Source organism: Curcuma longa, chromosome 18 (genome assembly GCF_044706935.1).
Source record: "Curcuma longa cultivar G26 ecotype Majalengka, Jawa Barat chromosome 18, ITB_CL_G26_1.1, whole genome shotgun sequence".
NCBI lineage: Eukaryota > Viridiplantae > Streptophyta > Magnoliopsida > Zingiberales > Zingiberaceae > Curcuma > Curcuma longa.
The window spans coordinates 4,500,082-4,525,691 of record NC_133878.1 but is presented as its reverse complement, the minus strand read 5'-3'; the positions used below and the strand labels follow the sequence as shown (position 1 = coordinate 4,525,691).

Sequence of the window (25,610 nt, the reverse complement as noted above, 5' to 3'; positions counted from 1 at the left end):
GGAACATCCACCATAGTACAATAATGGAGCAATGGTGGGCCCTGAAATCCCACAAAATCCAATACTTTATCTTTACTTAATAAAAGACTGAGCCCCGGGGAGCCGTCTTTTAGTGTGGGTCTAGACTAAGCCTAGTGGATTGAAAAAAAGATACGATAAGGATGTGATTGGGCTACCACTTGTACCCGATCCTTACTATCTTCATTCTATATAAACCACTGAGGTTTTTTCTTGCAAGGCAGAAGTTGCATTACGACAGAAGTCTTACTTGAAGAAGTTTAAGCTTGTAAAACTCTTGTAAGTTCCTAAACTTTCTATTGTAATATGAATCCTTTCTAGTTCTGTTCTTATTTACATTAGAAGTTTAGAAGCGCGTTTTGCGGGTGGATCCTGATCCCGAGTCCCACTAACAATGTAAAGTCCACTGGTCCCAATTCACCATTTATCTTGAGATTTGTACTAGTTCATTAATCAAAACACATTCAGATTTTGATTGGTATGTCATTTTGATGTTTTTGCTAACAGGAAAATCAAGGAAAATATATAATCACACATGTGAATTGCAGTAGGGGTTTTTTTAATCGAATTTCAGTTGACACTATATCTAGATGCTATCACAAACAAAAAAGAAAAAAGCAAAAGCTTTCGTAACTCACTTTACAGTTCTATCATTAATTGAGATACTATTTTAAAATCTTTAGTAAAGCTAACAAAACTAACTAGCAAAGTTTCTTAATATCCAATTTTTTCTCTCTTTTTTGCTTCCAAACACCCATAAATAAGAAATTTTGATAACTAATTTTAAGTTCAATAAGATGATAAATGTAATTCAGAGCACCTGAATAACAAAATCTGTAGGAGGCTTTCCTGGGCCAGAGAGTTTTGGTCGTATGCCTGAATATCCTGGTTCTAAAGAGCCATCCTTTAGATTAGGAAAATATTTTCTTATTTCTGGATAGAATTTTTTTGATCGATCCAAGTTGACAGAATAATCAAACCTGTAGCATAAAATTCACTGAGTTCATGAACACTGAAAAAGACATTTGGTGCTATTTGGAGCATATGCTAATGAATTGAACCAACAAGTAGTGAAATTATTCAAGAAAGATTACTTAATTTTGCATAGTTAGAAAGAAATTGCAAACTTTTATCAATGAAAGTGCAAAATGGAGAATCTGTCAATAATTGTTGTTTTGATAGTATCCATAATTGGTTTGTGAAAATTCTTTTTTCAGTTTTCCTTTTTTTTTGAAAATAGAATCTGAAAATTAAATGAAAAATAAAACAAATATTTATTATTAACTTTTTAAAACCATTATCACCCGTCCTCTTTGGCGTCAATCTTGAGGTATTCTCTTGCTCATCAAGAATGCAGCTAGTCAGCTAGGATTTCACTGTCATCCAATGGCGGAGCCAGCCTGGATGATTTACCCGGGCTGAGGGCTACCCAGGCTGAGGGATCCGGAATACCCCGAGCTATTTCTTAAAGTTTTTTTCTCCCATTTCTAAATTCAAAATTTTTTTCTTTTCGTCGCCGTCAGACCCCTCGGGCTATAGTCCAAGGGTGGTTCCGCCCTTGCTGCCAACTCATGTGTACATCGAGCGACATCACTCACTTAGCATATAAGGATGATCTCTTGTTATTTACATAGGGTGATGAATCCACTATCTGTCACATCTCAGATTGCTTACGGAGATTTAGAGATTTTATTAGGTTGTGGGCCAACCTGCTCAAGTACAATATCTATATGATTGGAGTTGATCATACACAAGACAAACTGTTAACTGCTCAAGTACAACATCTATATGACTGGAGCTGATGATCATACACAAGACAGACTATTGGAGATACCATGCTTCTAGATAGGGACCTTCCATTTCAGATGCCTGGGTATACGCCTGCCATGATCAAGGTGGTGGTGGGCCACCTTACTTCATGGTCGAGGCACACCTTGTCATATGCTAGGAAGCTAGAGCTTGTGCGAATGGTGTTGTAGGGCGTTGAGTGCTTTTGGTTTTTCATTCTGTTGATCCCTAATGGTATCTGTTCCGACTGGATGCCGTCGACGATCAAACCACTAGTCAATGATATGTCACCTCAGCCTATGTTGGTCCTGCCGACGAGTAAAACCTAAGGAAGAAAAGAACTGATTGAGTGGATTAACAGGGCGCCGGAGATTCCCGACGGGGCCACTCCGACGCTTAAGTCAGAAGAGAACAAGAAGAAGTAGTATGTATGTATATAGAATTCGAGAGCTTTTTCCATACCTGTGAGAGTTTATATAATAACAGAAGGAGCGTGATCTTCGGAGATTAACGCATGTGATCCGCTATTAATGCGCCATTAAAGCGGTATTATAGGCATGACCTTTGACGGTTTCCAAACATCCAATGGTCCAGCAGGGTTGATTATCTTCATTCGACGGTTGTGCGCATAAGTGTGCGAGATTTTCGGGGACCAAGTTTGGGAACTTGGTCGCCGTCCTTATCCTTTTGGATGAGCTGATAAGTCTAAGCCAAGGAGAAGGGTCAGTCTATTTATCCGTTGATGGCTGACCTGACGCGTGAGGTCGGAAGACATGTGGCCGAACTGTATGAATGACCGAGCTGTGAGAGCATGTGGCCGAGCTGTATGAATAGCCAAGCTGTGAAGCATGTGACTGAGCTGTATGAATGGCCGAGCTGAGCTAGCCTGAATGTATAGCGGAGCCGACCTGAATATGTAGGCGGGCTGACTGTACGTCTGGCAAAGCTGATCTGAGCGTGTGGCCGAGCTCACCTATATGTGTGGCCAAGCTTAACTAAGCATATGGCCGAGCTGACCTAAATGTGTGGCCGGGTTGAATGGAGTGTGTGGCCGAGCTCACCTAAATGTGTGGCCGAGCTGAACTGAGCGTGTGGCCGAGCTGACCTTAATGTGTGGCCAAGCTGACCTGAGTGTGTGGCCGAGCTGACCTAAATATGTGGTTGAGCTGACTGAGGTTTCCACCTATATGTCTTCGAATAAGTTCTATTTTCTCTTAACTTTTGACTAAATAAATCCGCTTAATCTTTTACCATATATGCCACGTAGGAGCAGTATAGCTCCACCACATCACAAGCCTCTCCTTTAAGTCTAGTCGAAGGAGGAATATGCCGACTGACTAGACAACGAATATTCTAAGTATCCTTCACTTGGGTCAGGTCAGGGGCTTGGTTCAGGTACGGCGTGTATCCGACCCCTTAGCGAGTTATGTTCATACTAAATGGTGGGGGATCAACTTTTGTCGGATAGACGTATCCTAATAAGTCAGCAATAACAAGTCAGTAATCGTCAACTAGGTCAGGTATAATGGGTCAGCAAATATTAGAAGGGCTTGAGTTTGGCTTAGCTAAGGGTCAGCTAGATGAGCGCATATTGAGTAGATTTGATAAGTCGATATGTAGATTGAAGTTTGGCCTAGGGGTCAAGAGGAACACGTTGCCTTGTTTGCGCCTACAAGATCTCTAGGTAAGGAAACTGTCATGAATAAGCTAGGAATGTTTTGGCAAAATTCGGGCATGTGTTGTCCGACTAGGTATGGCTGAGGCAGCTGTGCCATTGAATAGGTCTGCCTGCCTCAGCCGAGTAGGGTGGCGCGTGATCGCGACGGGATCCATACTGCCAGATTTATCGTCAGACAACCTCTAGTCATGTCAGATCTTCAACGGCGGGATGACAAGTCTGGCGTGAAGCAAGGGCCTAGATTGAAGCAGAGCCGGAAAAGGAACAGAGATACTGAACCAATGGGAGCGGCAGATGTGCGGTGTAGATCTGGCCATCGAGGCGTAACTGCCACGATCCAACGGCTTCCAGCTGCCCACGTCACCTCCGCCCCTATAAAAGGGGAACATCACCGGCATATTCGATGTTCATCGAGTCCAAGTGTTGTTGATTCGTTGCCTTTTCACATCCGACCTCTCTTTTCGCGTCCGATCCAGTTTTATGTAAGTCCGACCCCTGTTCTATACTAGTCCGATCCCTTCTTTTTGATAATCTCGACCCCTCACTTCGTAAATTCTGACCCCATGGCTCCCAATTCCCAGAAAACTCCGTGGTTTGAAACACGGTGTAGTGTTTATGATTGTGTTGCCATCAGTATGTTTCGAACTCAATTCGAAATCCCTGCGATCATAAAATTTATGTGCCTTTGCCCAACCACCATCCTAGCCGACCTCCTCCTGGTCATGTTACTGTTTTTTATTAGGTTCCCGATCCCCTCCTTCATTTTAGAATTAACCAGCTACTACCAACTTAATCTCTCCCAATTTGCTCCTAACTCCTATCGCTTAATCTGTGGTACAGTCATTATATGTCGGCTGTACCAAATTCCCTTAACCCCGATTCTGTTTAATGCCCTATACGGTCTGCGACGTTTTGAGTGCGGAGTTTTTTACTTCTCCGCTCGACAAGGTCTCAACTTCCTGGTCGAGTATCCGACCTCTCATAAGGGTTGGAATGATCGTTTCGTGTATATCAAACCTCCTCAACCATATGCCTGGCCGACCCAATGGTCGGCCGACCTACCCCCTGTTCCTGCCATAGGTCAAAGCCGTAAATCCCGAGTCTTCCTAGAGGCGACGATGACCCTAGAAGAGCTAAGCTTCAATGTCAACTAGCTGCCGGAGAACGAAACTTTGTTATACCGAGCGGAGCTAAGTCCGATCTAGATCCGATTAGGCGACCGACTAAGTAAGGAATTAGCTTGATAGATTTGTGCAAAGTTGCTGAGTAACTTTTCTTCCTCTTTATAGGTCGACTCATGTTGAACGCGTCGATGAACAAAGTCCTTAAGTGGGACCTAGCCCGCGTCGAAGCCATGTGGGCTGAAGGGGACGCTGTTGAAGATCCAGGGGCTTTGCCGCCGTCCGACCTGCTAGCGCCGACGCTTCCCGACCCCAGACCCAGGGTGCCGGCTCTCGTCGAGCACCCGACGCTTCCTGACCCCAGACCTAGGGTGCCGGCTCCCGTCGAGCACTCCTAAAACTACTCCCCCGCCAACCGAAGAGGGTCAACAGAAGAAGGCCTCCTCCCGCTGCGCAACGATTGAGGCTGAGCAATCCAAGAAACGAAAGCGCGTCGTTGCTGATACTGAGGCTAGCGCGGAGCAGACATCACAGGGTCAGCTATTGGCGCGTAAAGGCAAGGGCCAAGTTGTCGAAGAATCGGAGGCGCCTCGGCCTTCCTCAGCAGCTTAGCCTAGTGGTGCAGCCTCGGAGGGACAAGGCGCATCTGTCCCATCTCCCCCCTTGTCTTCGGAGTCCGATCTAGATTCTCCCAAATCTTCTGGAAACTCGTGTTGCAGCAGTTGCCTGCACAACTCTGCATATGCGAGGCGACAACCATACCGACCCCAAATCTCCTGTGCCACTGTCCTTGCGCGCTTGAGCAAAGCACGCATCAGTGTCCCGATCTGGTGGTCGTTTATCACAGGAAACCCCTCCTGTTCGAGCTTCCAGAAAATTCGATTCAATCTTCCCATGATTCCTTGAATTCCAAGGACTGGACTATACGCAACTGTCTCTAGTTCTTCCAACAGCTCCTCCAGTCGCTCATTATAACGAGCCATGCTGTTCCTGAGACATGTGCATCAAGTCAAGTGAAGTACAGTCCTATAAACTCTTCTTCCTCCATTTCAAGCTATGGTATGGCATGAGCTGAAATATTGACTTCCAGAGTGGTGTTGATAGTTGTGATTTCTTTATAGAAGGTGATCTCAGTGCCTTCTATTCTGAGACCTCCAGCTACTGCTCTGATAAAGTTACAGCCTAACAACATCTGGATTCCGTCCTTTAGGTTCATCTGTAACTGATAGGTGAAGGGAATTCGAAATTTATGTGATCCAATTGTCATATAACCATTTTTTACCTTCATAGTTGTTTCTTGCTGAGAGTTGATTCCGGAAAATAAGACTTTGTAGTTAATCTTCTCAAAGGCGTCACTGAGAAGTGCGTTTTTGCAAATACAGCATTTGGTGGCTCCAGTATCCAGTATTGCTTGAACCTTTGTATCTGGGATCCCTTGGATATGAAGTATTACTTCCATATTATAAAGTCTGTTAATAAGGGATCTTACTGGTGCTGTGAATGTTGTTTCACCACTTGTAGATGCTCTGTTTGACGATGCAACAACATTGGTTAACCCAAAGGCTTCATTACCTCGTTCTGTTGGTGTGAGGTTGCTAACTTCCTCCACAGAGGGGGTTATAATCTTCTCTAGAATGAATTGCGCAACACAGCTTCCTTTCTCTAGGGAAAGTATATTATCAGAGTTATTATTAATAATTAAAATTGCAACCGCACCTCGGTAATCTGAATCTATTACTCCTGCACCAATATCCATGTTTAGTCGTAGAGCTGCTTCAGATCTAGGTGCAACTCTTGCATAGAAAGCTTCTGGGAATTCCAAACTAATTCCTATTTTTGCTAGAGCTCTGCTTCTAGCTGGAATACAGATTTCTTTATCCAAAAAGACATCATACCCTGCAGAGCCTTGAGTGCGCCTTTCAAGAATTTTGGCCGAATTAGATAACCTTTTGACTTTGAGAAATTCAAAGGTTATCGGCTGCTATACTCTGATGACGGGTGGTGTGACAGGCTTCAATTTAGGTTGTGAAATCTAGGTCTAAGGGCATGGTTACACTTAGGAAGCTCTCAAAAGTATAATGGTCCTGATTTAAAGTTATTCTGAGGTTCGTAAGGCCATCAACGAGTTTTGATCAAAATTCATTGATGGCCCTACAGTATCCAAAATTTCAAAATCTTGACATGTTCTGAACTAGGAGTCCTATAAACCCTTTGGTGTTATTGGTGAGTAAGTATGATAGGCCTAGGCCCTTTAATGAGTGTCCTACATTATCTAGAGATTGTAAAGATTTCAAAATCTACATCTCTTAATTTAGGTTGTGGAATCTAAATCTGAGGACATGATTACACTCAAGAGGCTCGTGGAAATATAATAGTCATGATTTGAAGTGATTTTAAGGTTCTGAAGGCTATTAGTAAGTTTTTATCCAAAACTAGCTAATGGTCTTATAGTATATAGAATTTTAAAATTTTAACATGATCTAAACTAGGAGAGTCCTAAGAACTTTTTAGTGGTATTGATGAGTAAGAATGGCAAGTCTGGCCCTTTACTGAGTTTATGCCAAATTATCTTAAAGTTATGAAAATTTCAAAAATCCACATCTCTCAATCTAGGATGTGAAATCTAAATCTAATGGCATGGCTACACTCAAGAGGCTCTCAAGAATGTAATGGTTGATTTGAAGTGATTCTGAAGTTCTTAAGGTCATTAATGAGTTTTTGACCAAAACTCGTTGATGACCCTATAATGTTTAGAATTTCAAAATCTTGATATGGTCCCAGCAGCCACACCATTCTGGGATGGAGTATCAACACAAGAGGTTTCATGAAGTATACCATTCTGACTCATATAAGATTGAAATAGACTGGATGTATATTCTTTGGCATTGTCACTTCGTAAAGTACGGATGGACATATTGAACTGAGTTTTGATTTCAACACAAAAAGCAGAAAATAGAGAAAATAACTCAGAACGATTTTTCATTAAGTATAACCAAGTAACACGAGAATAATCATCCACAAAAGTGACAAAATACCTAAAACCGGGTTTAGACAGAATAGGACAAGGACCCCAAATATCAGAATGAACTAACTCAAAAGGACTACTAGCACGTTTATTTATCCTTGGACTTGAACTAAGACGGTGATGCTTTGCAAACTGACATGACTCACAATTTAATGAAGATATGCTACTATATTGTGGACAGAGTTTCTTGAGTGATAGAAGAGATGGATGTCCTAACCTACAATGAGACTCAAAAGGAGAATTTTCACCTGAACAAACGAGAGATCTTGGGGTAGGTGAATCAAGAATGTAGAGACCTCCATTTTCATGTCCTTTACCAATAATCTTCTTAGTCAAAAGATCCTGAACTAAACAATGATCGGGAAAGAATGAGATGCAACAGTTAAGATTACGAGTTAATTGACTAACAGAGAGCAAATTAAAGGATAAATTAGGTAAATGTAAGACAGAAGACAAGGAAAGCAAAGGAGTGGGATTGACAGTGCCAGACCCACGAACGCAAGATGAAGACCCATCAGCTAAGGTAACAATAGGAGTATTGGATTTGTGCGTGAAAGTAGAAAAGAGACTAGGATTACTTGTCATATGATCTGTGGCACCAGAATCAATGACCCACTTAGAGGATGAGGAAACAAGGCATGTATGGTGGTTACCTGAATCAGCAATAGTAGTGATAGAGGAAGATGAAACCTTAAGTGAATCCTGATATTGAGAGAACTTGGCAAATTCTTCTGCAGAGACAAGCACCAATTTATCAGAGGTATCATTAGTGGATGTAATATGAGCCCGATGTTTTTGTTGATTTTTGTACTGAAGCTTTCTGCACTCAAATTTTGTATGACCCGGCTTGTGACAATAGTTACATATAATACTACTAGAATTTGATGTCTGAGTTTCAGAAGCGTGTGAGTCTCCTTCTTTGTTTCTATCTCTCATGATAGAAGGTTTATTTTCAACCATAAGATTTTATTCATAAGAGACATCAAATAACTCTGATCTTTACTTAAGGCAAAGATATGCAGCTCTCAAAGATCGAACAAACTTACTTACTGTTGTGAGATGATGAAGAATTCTGATTTTGAATAAGCTTGCTATCAAGGTAGCAAGGAGGGCATTGGCAGTGGCAGAACAAAGTAGGAAGGCAAAATCCTTCTGAAGACTGCTTCAGTAGTAACAAAAGAAGGAGACGATGAAGAATTCTGATTTTGTTTTTCTTGGACAGCCGGCTGATCGGTCGCTGCTCTCAGCGAGCTGATGGGCAGAACTGTGGAAACTTTATAACGGATCGCCCATCGACGAAGGTGCAAGCTGCTCCAGGTGGAGATTCTTCCCTGGGCTTCCTGTTTGGCGATGGCGGCAGCAAGTGAGGAAAGGTGGAAAGAGGAGGAGGACAAGTTTGGAGCTTCTGAAGACTGATGATCGGCAGCAGACAGAAGGCAAAATCCGATGGGTTGGCCGTCACAGTGAAAACCTAACTTCTCTGCGAAGGCAGAAGGCAACCGGCTGGGCGAATTTCTCCTCTCAGTGAACGACGCGAACTGGCGCGGTGCCGCGAGCGCCTCCAGAATCTCGGCGACGTGGCTCGACGACGTCCTCCGCGAGATCGCGAGCAAACTTATTCCAGCCGCAACGCCACGGCCTGGTTCGCCACCGACTATGGCGGCGTCGCTTTCGTTGCAATCGAAAGAAGATGTGACACGCGATGGGAAGGAACACGCGCGGCGGGGGTTTCGCAGAGAACGCGATCAGCAAACCGCGTGAGGAGCGAAGAGAAGTCGGCGCTGAAATTAGGGCTCTGATACCATGTTAACCAAATAAATCAATAAATCTTATTCCATTAAGAGATACAAGCCCCTCTTTATATAGGAGGTTTATGGACCTATTCTAGGAGATTTATTCTAATAAATATAACCAACAGTAAGTAAGTATGGCAAGTTTAGGTCATTTAATAAGTTTATGTCAAATTGTCTCAAACTTATGAAAATCTTAAAAATCCACATCTCTCAATTTATGTTATGGAATCTAAGTTTGAGGGCATGGTTACACTCGAAAGGTTCCAAGAGTGTAATGGTCCAAATTTCTAAGGTCATCAGCGAGTTTTGGCCAAATGGCCTTAGGCACCTCAAAAACACTTCAAACCAAATTCATTGCACTCTTTACATCGTCCTAAATGTAACTATGCCCTCAGACATAGATTTCATAACCTAGATAGAGAGTTGTAAGTTTTTTAAAATTGGCACAACTTTGAGATATTTTGAGAGCTGTGTAATGGTTCTGTCACATGGGAACACAGAAAGTTTAACAATCGATTGATGAGTTATAGGCAGTTAACTATTGATCAAAAATCAAGCACAGTAATTTAGGAATAGACTAGTGCACTCGACTATCTAATAGCGGTCGACTGTTGGTGAATAAGCAACGACTATTGATAAAAGAGGGGTATAATGGAAAATAGCTAGGTGTTTTGGTAAATAAGAAAGTTGGATACGCATTTTAAGTAATAAGAAAACCTGACTGCGCAATTCAGTAAATTATCATTTTCTTCTTGCTTATGCACACAATCACTCTCTGTCTCTTTTGACATCACAAAAGTTTGAACATGAAAAAACAAATCTTCCCCAATGTCAGATGCCTAATTCCCCTATTTAAACTATTATATTTAAAATTTAAAAAAAAATTGAACAACTAATCTAAATCAAACTAATGTATTTTAAGGAGAGTTTCTGTTGGTTATAGATTAAACAAAGCTATGAAATAGATAGGTGATTAGGATCAAGTGAGTTCAAATGAGACTTGGTTTGGATCTATCTTAGCTTATTTAAAATTAAATCAAATTTATATATAAAATAATCTAGTTTAATCATATTTAATTAGATTAGTAGTATTTTTATAATGTTAAGAATTATTTAGTTATTTAATTTCATTGTTCGCACACTTCGCTCCTTGATCCCTCGCCCATCTCATCCCTTTGCCATTCCTCCATTGTCTACCCATTGTCATAGCAGTCGCACACCCACCACCATGGTCAGCCGCATTAGTCACCACGCACCCCACACTAGCTACTCGAAGTGATCGTTGCATCCATCGTTAGATGCACCTATACCCCTCTTCCTCCTCTCTCCACTAACTTCTTCCTTTCCTCTCCCTCAATCTCTCTTCTCTTCTTCTCTTTCCCTCTTTGTTTCCACAGTTCCTATGTCGGTGCTAGGCGTTTTGCATGTCAATTGACAAGTGAAGCAGTAAATTCCACCCATCTCTTCCCCTTTGTAATTATTTCCCAAATTTTCAAAAACTATTAGATCCAATTCAATAATGCTAGTAGACTTCGCAATCAGAAATTAATGTTCAATAGTGCAGGAGTTATTCACATGCCAACAACTAAACTGCTTAACTACATACAGAACAAATGAAAAGCACGAAATAAGAATTCTGCTTTTCTTTTAGAATATTTGTTCATCAAGAATAATTTTGACTTGTACTGGTACATATATGACAAAATCTATAAAAGATGGCCTGCTTAATTGGGTAAAATGGCACCACAAATTGGTCTGTACTTTGGCATGCAATTCTAACTTGATTAGATAAAAACTAATCTATCAAGACACAGTTTAAATATCTAAATGATAAATAGCATATAGGAGAGCAGCTAAACTTTCTCGAGGGTTAAAATAGAAGTGACATTACTTACCTGTCACTGAAGCAAGACAGATCATCTACACCATCAATCCATTCAACATCAGGACCAAATTTGACAAGGCCATTCAAGTCCAAAGTTACATGAACCCCAAGCCCGCCATCTTCTGGTATTGGATAAATCAGGTGGCTGAAAGGTGGAATTCTTGTTTTTGGAAGAGTAAAGTAGCAACCCCGAGCATAATAACAAGAGGGTAGAATCTCTTTGTTCATGGCAGGAAATCTTTTTGCAAGAGGAATGGCACTAAGACCTGCCGAATTAATTACAAGCCTAGTACTCAGTACAAACTGAGGTAACAGCTGAGCATTTATAGTTCCATTCCGAAGGCTGTCACTATCATAAATGTGGAGATGCAGAAAATCATCTTCAACGTGACCACCAATAACCGTAGTGTTGTATGAGAAAGTAGTTCTATAGCTTTCAGCCTCACCCTGCATTGATGGACATGTCAAAAATGGAAATACGAATGCTTGTTTCACTTATGCAACTACAACCATCTACATCCTAAAAGAGTATTCAGGAACCGGGTCCCTTTTGTCTGACATAACATGAATCAAAGGTCTGACTTGCTAAACTAATAGTTATTCAATTGTTTCAAATTATGCATCTTCTGACAAATACATATTCATAAACACTAAACACAAAATAATACCTTTCCACCGAAGGATTATGTTTAGCAAAAGATTTAAAAAACATGAATTATGGCATGATTGAAAAGGAATAATTTAAAGTGAAGCAAAATATTTATACCTAGAGAATTACACTGCCAAATAAAGAATCCAGTAAGATACAGTAAATACCACCAAAGAGAGCATGAGTGAGTGAGAATCAATTATTCCAGAGCTAGGAGATAGTAATGCCTTGACACATTGAAGTTCTGCTTCTAGCTGCATTGCTTGAAAGCCATCCATTATTCTCAAATCATCAACACCATTGTCGTTCCCACACTTCAACAGATGTTCCAATTTTGGAATTTCTCCATCACTGGTGGCAACTATGAGCTTACCAACCTTTTTGTGAGGTATTTCTCGATCAGAACAGTACTTGTAGAGCAATTCCCTTCCTCGCAAACAAAGATTAGCCTACAGAATATCATTCTCAAACATATGAGAACCAGAAAGGTTGTTTATAATACTCCACAAGCCTGGTAAAGTCAAATTTGTCCAACAAAAAAAGGAAAAAAACAGAACTAATTGAGGAAGAGAAATACATTTTTCTAAGAAGCATAGTCAATAAAAAAAGACAAACTTGAAACCAACACATCAAGACCAAACAAACGGAAGCCCAAGAGTACATTTAGCATTAATCTATATTTTCAATTTCACCCTTGTGAAATAAGATAAATCATTCAATTTCACCCTTGTGAAATAAGATAAATCATACATGGTATTTCCTTTTTATATTGTAAAAATTCATTCGGGACATAATTTATTGACAGTTACTTCTCATTATAGCATATGGAATCTCTCCATTTCTTAACCATAACATTTTGCTTAAATGATATTCCTGAAATAATGTTGATAATGTGTTTACCATTCAAAAGAAATAAAGAGGTGACAAACCTGGATTTTCATTACCTAACTAGGAAGAAGTTAAAGGGGAAAAACTGTGATAAAAGTTTGGCACAGAATTAGGAAGAGGTGAAGAGAAATGAAGAAATTTAAGTGCAAACACTCTCTCTTTCTTGATATAAGAGTACAAAAACTAAGAGTGAAAGAAGCAGCTTAAATGGGAGAGATCAGGCATCATAGAAATTAGGATTATGTGATCTTTGACCCACACCCCCCTCTTTTTAAGCACTATTACACATATAAACTTAATCATACACATGTTGGTATCAGATGGCTGAGCTAAAGGGGGTAATAGTAATCAAACACCAACAAGTGTGATTTTCTACTACTCTTGCTACGAACTAGCAAGGTCACAAGCGATTAGAAACGGAAATAAAACATACCAAAAGCAAACACTCTAATACAATCACAAACACGACGATGTAACGCGGTTCGGCATCCCCTATGCTCCTACTCCAAGGCTTATGATACATCGGTGGATCACTCCCAGAAAGACATTGTACTTTCTCCTTCTCGGTCAATCACCAAAAGGTAGAGAAACCTCTTACAATGCACAAGGAATACAAAGATTACAAGGAGAATGAGTACAGGGAATACAAAGCTTCTAATAAGGTTTAACCAACTCTATTTTGCACGCCTGCAATGTCTCCACCAAGCCTCCTTTTATAGCCTTCGAATCTTTGTTGTAAGTTTATTTGTTGCCCAACAATCAACTGATCTATCACCATCATTCGATTGGTCCTCACGATCCAACTGTTTTCAAGCAATAACAACTCTTTAATGCTTTCCATGTGGGTATTTGGTTTCTCAGCCATCAATCTCCAATATTAATCGATTGGTAATTCCAGTTACGACCTTCTAAGGTCGAGTCCGCTTATGTTGAGTTCTACCCTCATCCTAATGGATACAAGTCACTCAACTCATCGGAGACTTAACCTTGCAATTTGACTTCGCCCCTCAATCATCTCCCATCTATCTCCTGTCACGTAACTTGATCCCTCAGATATGCATGACCTCACAACTCCTACAGATGTCATACTTCACCCATTCACCTACGGAGTCCGCCTCCATCAGTTGTCATCCTCGTTGCTAGATGCTCCTCGTCTTGGGTCATCTTGGGTCCCTCGGTTTGCCTCAAAAAACTTTCTCTGATCACTGCGAACCACAAGCCATCGAATTGTCAACTTGATCACGCTAAGTCAATGCTCCAAAATTGCTTTGGCACCATTTCAATGTTCCTCGCCCTGCGGTCTCTCGGATGTTCACAAATCATCTTTCTCTGATCTCTTTAAACCTCCAAGCTTTTGAGCATGCCACCTTGGCCACACCAAGCCACGAGCTCTACAAGCTCCATGTGTACTCCTACAATCCCTACGCACTCAAACACACATATCAAATACATAAGGCAACGACTAACTTAAATCCTTTACCTAAACATCAAAACTCAAGGTCACACTAGACCACTGAAGGCACGATTGCATCAACAAAACACACATATGCACATATATGATATGTATATCATAGGCATAGAGTGTGTTACAAGTATAAATAACTTATGAACCTCAAAGTAATAATAATAAGTTGCAAAAAGATTATTTTGTTTACAAGAAAAATGTTGCACTATCATTAATGGGTTTTTTCCTTGCACAAAATGACAATCACTTTCATGCTTGATTTTCTCAAGGAAAATATATATTTGACAATACAACTTGATTATCATAGATCCAACACTCCATTTTTAGCTCTAACAAAATGTGTTGTATCTCAATAATTGTTTTTTCTTTCCTTTCAATGATATTATATTTCAACCAATAAGACAGAACTAACCTAGATTACATCAATGAGTAAAGTTATACTGCAAGGACCACCTCTTCAGTATGACACAACTTAGTTTTGTATTACTAATACAAAACATAAGTTGTCAATTAACCTAATTCCTTTTACCATCATTGGCAAACATATCAAAGCTCAGTTTTGTTGTCCTGAAACTACTGCACTCATTGACCACCTTGTTGTTAATTTCATACTCCATTGCTTGCAAATGTTCCGCGACAGCAAGCATGTTCTTGAAGACACCTTTAGAGAAACATATAGGGGTGGGTCCTTCTAGGCATAATATTGTACAGCAACAACAATAACAACAACGCCTTTATCCCCACTAAGATGGGTTATATGGATCATCCTATGTCATTGAACTCAATCCCCTATTATATCATTATCTATATTTAAATAATTTTTATATTATTTTATCATTACTAACCAAGTCTTTTTTGGTTTCTCACTTCCTCTATTTATGTGCATATTGGTTGTGGTCTCACATTGCCTAATTGAAACATTTATTGAATATGTTTATACCATCTTAAATGTATTTTTCGAAGTTTTTCTCAATAGGCACAATCATAACTTTCTCTCTAATATTCTTATTCTTATTCTATTCATCCTCGTATATCTGCACATCCACCTTAATATTCTCATATCTACAACTATTTTCTTTTACACGCTTCATAGTCCAACATTTAGCTCCATATAATAAAAAAGATTTAATCGGCGTACTTCACTTTAAATTTTAGAAGTACCTTACGATCACAAAAAACATCTGTCACCCTCCTCTATTTCAACCATCCTACTTGTATCGTATGTAAACATCTCTATCAATCTCTCGATACTTTTGAACTTAGATATTTAAAGCTCTCAATTAAAAATAACTCATGATCTCCTAACTTAACAATTTTATTGATGCATCTAATAATACTAAACTTAAATTTCATATGTTTTGTCTTTACTCTACTAAGCATACGACCTTTTACTTCCACTATTTCCCGTCAAGATTCAAGTTAAGCATTTATTCTTTCACGTATCTTATCGACCAAAATAATGTCATCTATAAACAACATACACTATTATAACATGTCTTGAATGTGTCAAGGTAGTTCGTCCATGATTAATATAAAAAGGTATACACTTAAAGTTAATCTTTTATGTAACCTTATCTTTATAGGAAACGTTTCAGTTAATCCACCTGAAGTGTTCATTTTTGTCATTACATCCTAATTTATATACTTAATTATTTCAATATATACCACACTAACACCTTTCTTTTTTAGAATTCTCCACATAATTTTCCTTAAGGCTCTGTCATAAGATGTTCCTAGGTCATTGAATATCATGATCTTTTTTAATCAATTGTCTAAGGTGATGTATAGCTTTTATCGTCGACCTATCAGGCATAAATCTAAATTAAATTTTAATCACCTTGGTCTATTTTTTCAATTTTTTCTATTATTTTTTTCTAAAGTTTCATGGTATGACTCATTAGTTTGATACTCCTATAATTCATATAATTTTATACATCTCCTTTATTTTTATGTAGAGGCCTAGAGTACTTGCGCTCCACTGGCGCATTTTCTTTATTTTCAATATCAGTTGAATATCTTTGTAAGTTATTCAATAGCTTACTTCCCTATGCACTTCCGTACCACTATGGGAATGTCATCCGATCCAACCACTTTCATATTTTACATCTCATTTAACGTCCATTCTACTTCTGAAGTTTTACTTCTCCGATGGATCTATTCATTGAATATTTACCTGAAAGTCAACGCTGACAGGCAACCTAACGCCTAACCTGGCTTCGACGGGTTTCCTAAGCTACTTAAGTTTCCTAAAGTAAGTTGGTCAATAAAATCTTCATTAAAAAATTAATAAAAATACTTCTTTAATCATTCATTTATTTCCTAATTTTTCACTAATACCTCATTATCTTTAATGCATCTTATTTGGATATTGTTAGAATATTTAGGGATATTCCTATATAAAATATATATTTTTTTATATAGAATCAGTCTCCTAAAATAGACCCCTATATTGATGTATAAATAGGGCTTTGTTCCTTATAATAAAATAAGAGAGATCTCCTATATTATTTTACATGGTATCAGAGCAAGGTTAGATTTAGGTTTATCCGTCGAACCCTAACCGCGATCCCCTCTTTTTGCCGCCGCCACGCACCTTCCTCTTCCTCTTCCTCTCCCGTAAGCAGTGCGGCTCTTTCCTCGACGCAGTTTGTTCCTCCGCGCGAGATCTTCCTGAGTCGACTACCCTAGCCGCGTGGGAGGACGCCAATTCTTCCTCCGCGCGAGAGCTCCTTCCCGACTTCTCCCTCCCGTGTGAGTGCCATCGTTCACCTCTTCCCTGTCCGGCCGAGCATCGCCGACTGCGGGGAGGAGAAGCCCGAACAATGGCAACTCTATTTCGGCTAAGGCGCGTCCGGCACGTTCTTCTTCCTCCAGAGCACAGGCATCGCCGGCCGAGGTGCGGTCGTTGTTGGAATAGGTGAATCTGACTCTAGAAGGTTTCCTGAGCATATCGGAGATCGGTCTTTATGCTTTGAGTTTGGATCTTTACAGCTGCAAGAGCTATGGCGTTCCTTCTTGGGGTTTGCTTCCTTATAAAGAGAGTAAAAAGTCGTCTTCTGACCTCTGATGGTGTTTACTGGGACTGCTTGTGGTCACGTTTTGAGAGATGGAGGCTGATCCTACTCATGTATTCGGTTGGATATTGTGCTCATTCTGGTAGACCACTTCATGAATTCCTGCAGCGCGCTTTGGTAGTTTAGTTGGTGGCCTACACTCCATGAGCGTTATCTAAACTTGGTTGTTTTCCAGCCGGCCAGCAGCAGCAGCAGGGACGCCAAATTTCTCCCTGCTGCCCGATCTTCTCCTTGCTGCTAGCAGTAGCAGCAGGGGCATTGGCCAACAGCAGCAGCAGGATCTGATTTTGTTTGATTGCATCGCCGTCGACCAGATCTTCCCGACGCAGTGAGTCACGCAAAGCCCGCCGCTCGTGTTCCCGTCTCCGTCCGGCCTCAGCCTTTGTTCCCGCCATGACTACCTCCAACATTCATTTTGACTCATCAGTTTTGGTCTCTCGAAACAACAACAGACCTCCACCTTGTAAGGGTGGCAAAGGACGCCCTTAGTGTGATCATTACCACCGGCCAGGACACACGATTGATAAATGTTGGAATCTACATGGTCGACCTCCCTATGCTGCGCAGATCGTCTAGAGTTCTATCGCTCCTTCAACTTCCACAGAGAAAAAGTCATATATGATGAAATATCTACTAATTTTGTTAACTCACATAATTAACTAGCAGATATATTCACTGTCACTGAAAGGTCCTTGAATTGACTACATATGTAACAAGCTGGATGCATATGATTTATATTCTCCAGCTTAAGGGGGAGTGTTAGAATAAAGGGCAGCCCGATGCACGAAGCTCCCGCCATGCGGGGTCCGGGGAAAGGATCCATTGTACGCAGCCTTACAGCTGTTTCCAGGATTTGAACCCGTGACCTCTAAATCACATGGCAGCAACCTTACCGAACATGTTGCAAAGTCTGACTATAATGTATTGGCAAGGGTCGCTACTTCTTAAAAATTCGGGTGTAGTGTTCAATATGCAAGAGTTCTCATACCATAGGTTGGACAAGAACAAACATCATAGGAAATCTAATTATCTAAGATTTGGAATATGAAATCTAGAAACATTCACGGGTAAAGCAAGAGAGGTAATTAATACGATAATTAGAAGAATAATTAATATTTTATGTATATAAGAGACAAAATGAATAGGAAAGAAAATAAAAGATGATAGAGAATTCAAATCTAAACTATGGTACATAGTAATGAGTAAAATAAGAAATGTAGTAGATATTGTTGTCAATAGTTCGCTAAAGATGAAGTAGTAGTAGTTAGAAAGAGGATAGGATTATAGCTTTCAAGATAGTAGTGGCGAAAGAAATTATTAATGTAATTATCATATATACACCTCAAATAAGGTTAGATGAACATGTCAAATCTAGACTTTGGGACAACCTATATGAAGTATTACAAAATATTCCACCAACCGAAATGATTTTAACAAGAGATCTAAATGGGCATATAGAGGTGAAAAATTAGAAATATGATAGGGTGCATAAAGGTTATGAGTTTAGAACAAGAAATGAAGAAAGGAAAACTATATTAGATTTGTGATAGTATATGACCTTATACTAACTAATGCGTTTAAAAAAAAAGAAAAAAAATACTTAGTCGCATTTAAAAGCGAAAATAATAAATCGCATATTGACTTTCAGTTAGGATGAAGAATTGAAAATTTTATAAAAATTGTAAGGTCATCCCTGAAGATAACTTAACTACCCAACATAGGTTAATAGTGTTGAATATACGCCTCAAGCATAGTATCAATAGAAGGAAAATATTCACGACTCCTAAAATTAAATGGCAAAAGTTAAAGGATGGGAAGCAAAATATAATTAAGAAGAAGGTAAAAGGAGAAGTATTAAGAGAAATATATAGCAACTCATATGAGATAAGATGGTATCAAAGTTAAAAATAGTAATCAAAAGTGCACTAGGTGAGTCAAAAAAGGCATGCACTACCAAGTAAAGAATATTAATGGTGGAATGAGAAAGTAGAAGAGAAATTGAAGAAAAATGAACAGCCTATAAAGTATTATATACTTGTAAAAAGAGGAAAACTTAAAAAAAATATACAGTAGCCAAGAAAGTAATAAATGAAGCTAAGAATGAAATTTTTGAACACTTATATCAAAAATTAGATACAAAAGAAGGGGAAAGAGACATTTACAGAATAGCTAAAGCAAGAAAGAGAAAGATAAGATATTTTATTCAAATAAGATGTATTAAAGATGAATGCAATAGAATACTAGATGAGAAAATAAAAGAGCGATGGAATAGATATTTTTATTAATTTTTTAATGAAATTTTAAATGATAAACTTAACTTAGGTAATTTAAATAGGTCAAATGAGTATAGAAACTTAAAATTTTATCATAGAATTCAAACATCAGAAGTAGAACAAACTTTAAATGATATGTAAAATGGAAAAGCAATTAGACCAAATGATATTCTAATAAAAGTACGGATGTGTCTAGTGGAACAAGGTATTAAATGATTTATAAAGTTATTCAACCTGATATTGAAAACTAAAAAAATGTTCGATCAGTGGAGGATAAGTACTTTAGTGCCCTTATATAAGAATAAAGGAGATATACAAAATTATGCAAACCATAGGAATATTAAACTAATAAGTAATACCATGAAATTTTGAGAAAGAGTAGTAGAAAAAAGACTAAGGAAGGGTGACCACGGTGATCGAAAATCAATTTGGATTTATGTTTGGAAGATCGACAATAGAAACTATATATTTTCTAAGACAACTGATTGAAAAGTATCGAGAATAAAAACAAAATTTACATATGGTATTCGTCGACTTAGAAAAAATTTATGATAGATTCCCAAGAAAAATTATATATGAAATTCTAGAAAAGAAAGGTGTTAGCATAACGTATATTAAAATAATTAAGAATATTTATGAGGATGTAATAACAAGAGTGAAGACTTTAGGGGGATTAACCTAAGCATTTTCTATAAAGATTGGGTTACATCAAGGATCAACACTAAGTCTCTATCTTTTTATATTAATCATGGACGAACTCACTAGACATATCCAAAATATGGTATTACATAGTGCATGCTGCTTGCAAATGATATTGTTTTCGTAGATAAAACACGTAAAGGAGTAAATATTAAATTCGAATAGTGGCAAGAAACAATAAAAATGAAAGGTTTTACACTTACTAGAATAAAGATAGAATATATAAAATTTAAGTTTAATAATATTAGATGTAATGAGATAATTGTTAAAATAGGAGATGACGAATTATCTGTAACTGAGAGTTTTAAGTACTTAGGATCATTTTTGAAAGGATGAAGGGATTGAGAGAGATGTTTTACATAAAATATAAATATGATGGTTAAATGAAGGAAAGCGTCAGGTGTTCTGTGTGATCATAAAAAACCTCTAAAACTTAAAGACAAGTTTTACAAAATGACGATTAGACCCGCTATGTTATATAAAGTTGAATGTTGAGCTATGACTCGAGCACATAACAAAAGATGAGAGGTGCAGAGATGAAGATGTCATGATGGATGTGTGAACATACAAGAATGGGCAAATAAGAAATGAATATTAGAAAGACAGTCGGGATTGCACCTATTGATGGAAAACTCCGAGAGATGCGTTTAAGATAGTACGAACATGTACTTAGACGACAAATAAATGTTCCAGTTAGACGATATTAAACCATGACACAAGCGCACATCAAATGAGGAAGAAGAAGATCAAAAAAGACTTAATCAGCAATAATAAAATAAAATAAAATTTATTTAAATATAGATAATGATATAATATGGGATATAATCCAATGACGTAGAAGGATTCATATAGCTGGCCCGACCTAATGGGATAAGGCTTGATTGTTGTTGTTGTTGCAAATGCATAGTAACTTATAGGCAGTTTATTTTTCCGCCACTTTCTCTAATACTTTCTCATTCCACCACTAAGATTCTTTATTTAGTGGTGTTCGTCATCTTAACTCACCGAGTATGTTCTTGGCTACTATTTCAAATTTAATGTCATCTTATCTTATGTCGTAGTCAAGTCACCATGCATTTCTCCTAATACTTATGCTCCTACCTCTTCTTAAAACTACTTTGTTTCGCATCCTTTAACTTTCACTACTTGATCCTAAGAGTCATACACATTTTAATTCTACTAATACTATACCTGAAGTGTATATCTAATATAATTAACTTATCTAAATGGTTAAGTTTTCTCCAAGGATACCATGCAATCTTTATAAAAAATTTATCTCTCTTCCTAACTATAAGAAAGCTAACTTGTGATTTATTGTTTCCACTTTTGAACATAACTACGTGTTCTTCTCTCTTCTTGAAAAATATATTAGCTATTATAAATTCATATGCTATCGTGAAATTCAATATAGTTTTTCCGTCTTCATTTCTTAGTCCAAACTCATGGTTTGCATACACCCTATCACATTCCTTATTTCTTACTCCTATATATTCATTTAAATCTCCTATTAAAATCATCTCATTTGTCAGGAATGTTTTATACTACCTTATCTAAATCTTCCCAAAATCTATATTTGGTGTTTTTATCTAGATGCATATATACTAATTACATTAATAATTTCATTTGCTACCACTATCTTGAGCTATAATTACATCTTCCTTCTTAACTCCCCATACTACTTTATCCCTTAACAAACTATTGATAACAATACCTACTCCATTTTTCGGTTTACTCTTTCTAGTGTATCATAATTTAAAACCTCAATTCTCTATCATCTTTGTCTTCTCCCAATCCATTTTATATCTTATAAGCATAAAATATTAGTTCTTCTCCTAATCATCGTATCAACTCCTCCATTGTTTTGTCAGTGAACATTCCTACGTTCCATCAATACAAGGAAGCATATTTAAAATACTAAGGTGAAAACATAAACTAAGAAAAAAGGACCCTTAAAATTGAAAGCTAAAATATATCACTTCATTAGTAATTATCCAAACATTACATAAATACAATATTTCTATATATTTGATTTAAAATAGCAATGTAAGTAACTAACCTTGTTCTTTTTGAGTTGTATGTAAAATGGAATTAGATTTAACAAGTGAGTCCATCCTAATTTTTTAATTAAATGCACCCCAAACAATCAGAGTGCTTCCCCACCCTCTTTTTGCAAACTCTCTCTCCTCTCCACAACCAACAACAAGAATTACGCTCAAGGATTCCTTCGCCCTTCAAACTGGCCCTCTCTCTCTACTTAAACAGACCCATCTCACTGCCACACAAACAGAAACACTCCGGCATAAGCGAACCTCCCTCTCCCTACTCCTTATGCACACGCACACACTCCTTTGAGCTGCAACCTAGAGACTTGGCACTTCCTGAGAGAAAATCTTACCCCTGCCACCAGATATACCACTCACAAGAATTTGAATAAGCAAGCAAAATGGACCAAAAAATGACTACATTTTCTAACAAGTGACTTTGCAGGCAGCACTAATTGAGTTGAGCTAGAAACATATCAAGTTCTTTCCAACCACGATGCATTTTTCATTTCACAGGTGACAAGTATAACTTGTGTGTTCAGATAATTGAATTGGAACCAATAAGAAGGTTACTATATAAGCGCGGAAATTTCATTTTTATGTAAAGGAAAGGTCAAATTTTAAAAAAAAAACTGATGAGGTGCTAAAAACCTTGAGGCTTGTGGATGGATAGTAGATCCCAGCGTGTATGACCTCACTGTTTCTGGAACTAGTTCCCGTCCCAAATGTCGAAGCAGCCTCCACTACCAACACCTCTCTCCCTTTGGAACCCAATTCCCTCGCTATGGCAATACCCACCACTCCAGCGCCGATGACCACCACATCCACCGCCTCCCGCGCTATTCCTCGATACGCACAGCCGACGGTTCCCACTGCTCTAGCGGCAATTCCTCCAAAGCTTGTAATCGCTTTCCTCGACATTGCCGCCATGTCCGAGCAGCAATTTGGGGAAAGAATAAAAGCCCTAGATCCTTACGATCGTCCCGGCTGGCTGAAAGCCTGAAAGTGATAGTATCTAATAAATTCATTAATGTGTGTTTCTTAAGTCTAACGGCTACTTGGTTTTTAACAATTACACTAGAAAATATTCAAATTACCCTCTAAAATTTTAAGTATTGTCAAAGATGGTGCTGAAAATTTATAATTACGAAATTCTCCGTAAGATTTTCATTTTGTTTTGTTATTTTCTAACGGAGAGGTTAAAAACAGTCACGCATCCATGGCACGTGAGAGTACTTTGGGCGCCATTTTTGCAAGGTAAAAAAATTGGAAGCCAGACGTTTCGGTTGATCTGCTAGAATAGGGAGGGAGAAGAATATTTAGTTTTTTTCTTTTTTTTTCCCAAGCTTTATTTCATGAAAAATATTATTTAGTTTTTTTTCTTCCTTCTTGGTTAGGAATAGTACAAGGCTTTGAATTTTTGCATGAAAAATACATATTCATATGCTCATATGCTAAAGATATATTTTCATCCAACTATCGTTCTTTTCTTCTTTTGATATTTTACACTGATTTTATTCTATTAACAAATTATTTAATTTCTTTCTTTTTTATCGATATATATATATATATATCAGGATGGCTATCCTGAGCGCCCTCCTGTACGCGCCTGTGAGCGCCTGGTGACGTGGCACGCTGGCGTGGCGAGGCTTCGCGTGCGTGGGAGAGAATTCACGATTTTCTTCTCCCTCCCTCGACAAAAGCCGCGATTTTCTTCTCCGCGTGCGCCGAAGCTAGGGTTTCTCTCCCACTCCCCTCTCTGCTCGCCGAAGCTCCGAAGCCTTCCCCTTCTCTAGGGTTTCGCCGCTCCCTTCTTCTCCCTTCGCACTCACCACTCCTCGCGAGCGCAAGGTCCCTCGCCACTCCGCCGCGCCCTCGCCCCTGTTCTCTCGCCGCGCCTCTCTTCTTCCTTCGCCCTCACCACTCCTCGGGTCGCGCCTCTCTTCTCCCCCCCTCCTTCGCCCTCACCACTCCTCGGGTCGCGCCTCTCTTCTTCCTTCGCCCTCACCCTCCCGCCCCTGTTCTAGGGTTTTGCCGTTCGCCCCGTGCGCAAGGAGCCTCCCCCCTCTGTTCGCCAAAGCTCCCCAGCCGACCACTCCGGCGCGCCCTCGCCTTCGAGCTCTAGGGTTTCGTTTCGCCGCGCCTCTCTTCTTCCTTCGCTACTCGCCAGCGCAAGGAGGCTCGCCCCAGCAGCTCTTCTTCCTCGCCACAGTTCGGCCTCGCCCCTGCAAATCGCGATCCGAAGCCCGCCCCTGCTACTCGGGAGCCGAAGGTCCCTAACCCTATTTTTTCCCTAGTTTTTCTTATGTTTGTGCATATCGTTATCCACAAAACAACATCTAGTAGCCTGATTAGGAGATAAGAAGATGGAGGAAGACTATTTGCCACTGGATATGCTCACTTCTTCGAGCAACTTGTCCCATTTAACACCTGGAGCTTATAGTTTTTGTTCTATTCATTTGAATCCTCCTTTCCTGATTGAAAGACTTAATTAAGATTTAGTCGCGAAAGCTCCCCCAAACCCAAAAAAATATTGATGCTTCCTTTCTGGTGTTTCAGTTTGATTCATCTAAAATAGTAGTTAAGTGTTGCTTTTTTTAAGATTTAGATTTAGATTTGGATTAATCTGGTTTTGGTTATGCTTGTTCTGTCTTCCATTTCTTCATTTATTAGAGTTCTATTATTGAGGTATGTTGTTGCTTCTGTAAATTTAGAAGAAGCTAATTTATTTTTTTGTTCTGGTTTGATAAAGGAACATTATTTTACAACCTGTATTTGTTTGCATTTGCTTGGAATATCTTGTGCTTGATTTTTATGTTGGATTTACTATTTTGAATGAGAAAATTTGGATAGATCATATGGATGAATTTCTTAGCAATTCAGAAGATTAACAGCTATTGGTCTACTTGTTAGGTTGGAGTTGTAAATCCAAATTTATACTCGTAGCAAGAATGGTAAGTCATTTAATTTTATTTTGACTTAATATCTTGGTTATATAATAATCTGAATGTTTTTTTTATTTAGGGAAAAACATACGTTGTTTTTGTTGGACATCAACCAGGTATATATGACACTTGGATAGAAGCTTCTAGGCAAGTTGATGGCTTTAAGGGCGCTATACATCAGTCTTTCAAGACTAGAGAGGAGGCAGAAAGAGTTTTTGAACGTCACATGAATAAAAATTCTACCCCCCACTTCAGCTTCAGCTTCAG

The 25,610-nt window shown here is 38.8% G+C and overlaps 1 protein-coding gene across 1 annotated transcript; it reads right to left on the bottom strand.

Moving 5' to 3' along the window:
* Window positions 1-829: 829 nt before the first annotated feature.
* On the bottom strand, window positions 830-23,357 carry LOC141812122 (L-2-hydroxyglutarate dehydrogenase, mitochondrial). The gene is made up of 4 exons (XM_074700163.1): window positions 23,050-23,357; window positions 12,125-12,406; window positions 11,319-11,755; window positions 830-998 (listed from the first exon to the last, which is right to left on the bottom strand). The coding sequence occupies exons 1-4, from the start codon at window positions 23,326-23,328 to the stop codon at window positions 830-832; spliced, it is 1,167 nt and encodes a 388-aa protein (XP_074556264.1). The 5' UTR covers window positions 23,329-23,357.
* Between the last annotated feature and the right edge of the window lie 2,253 nt (window positions 23,358-25,610).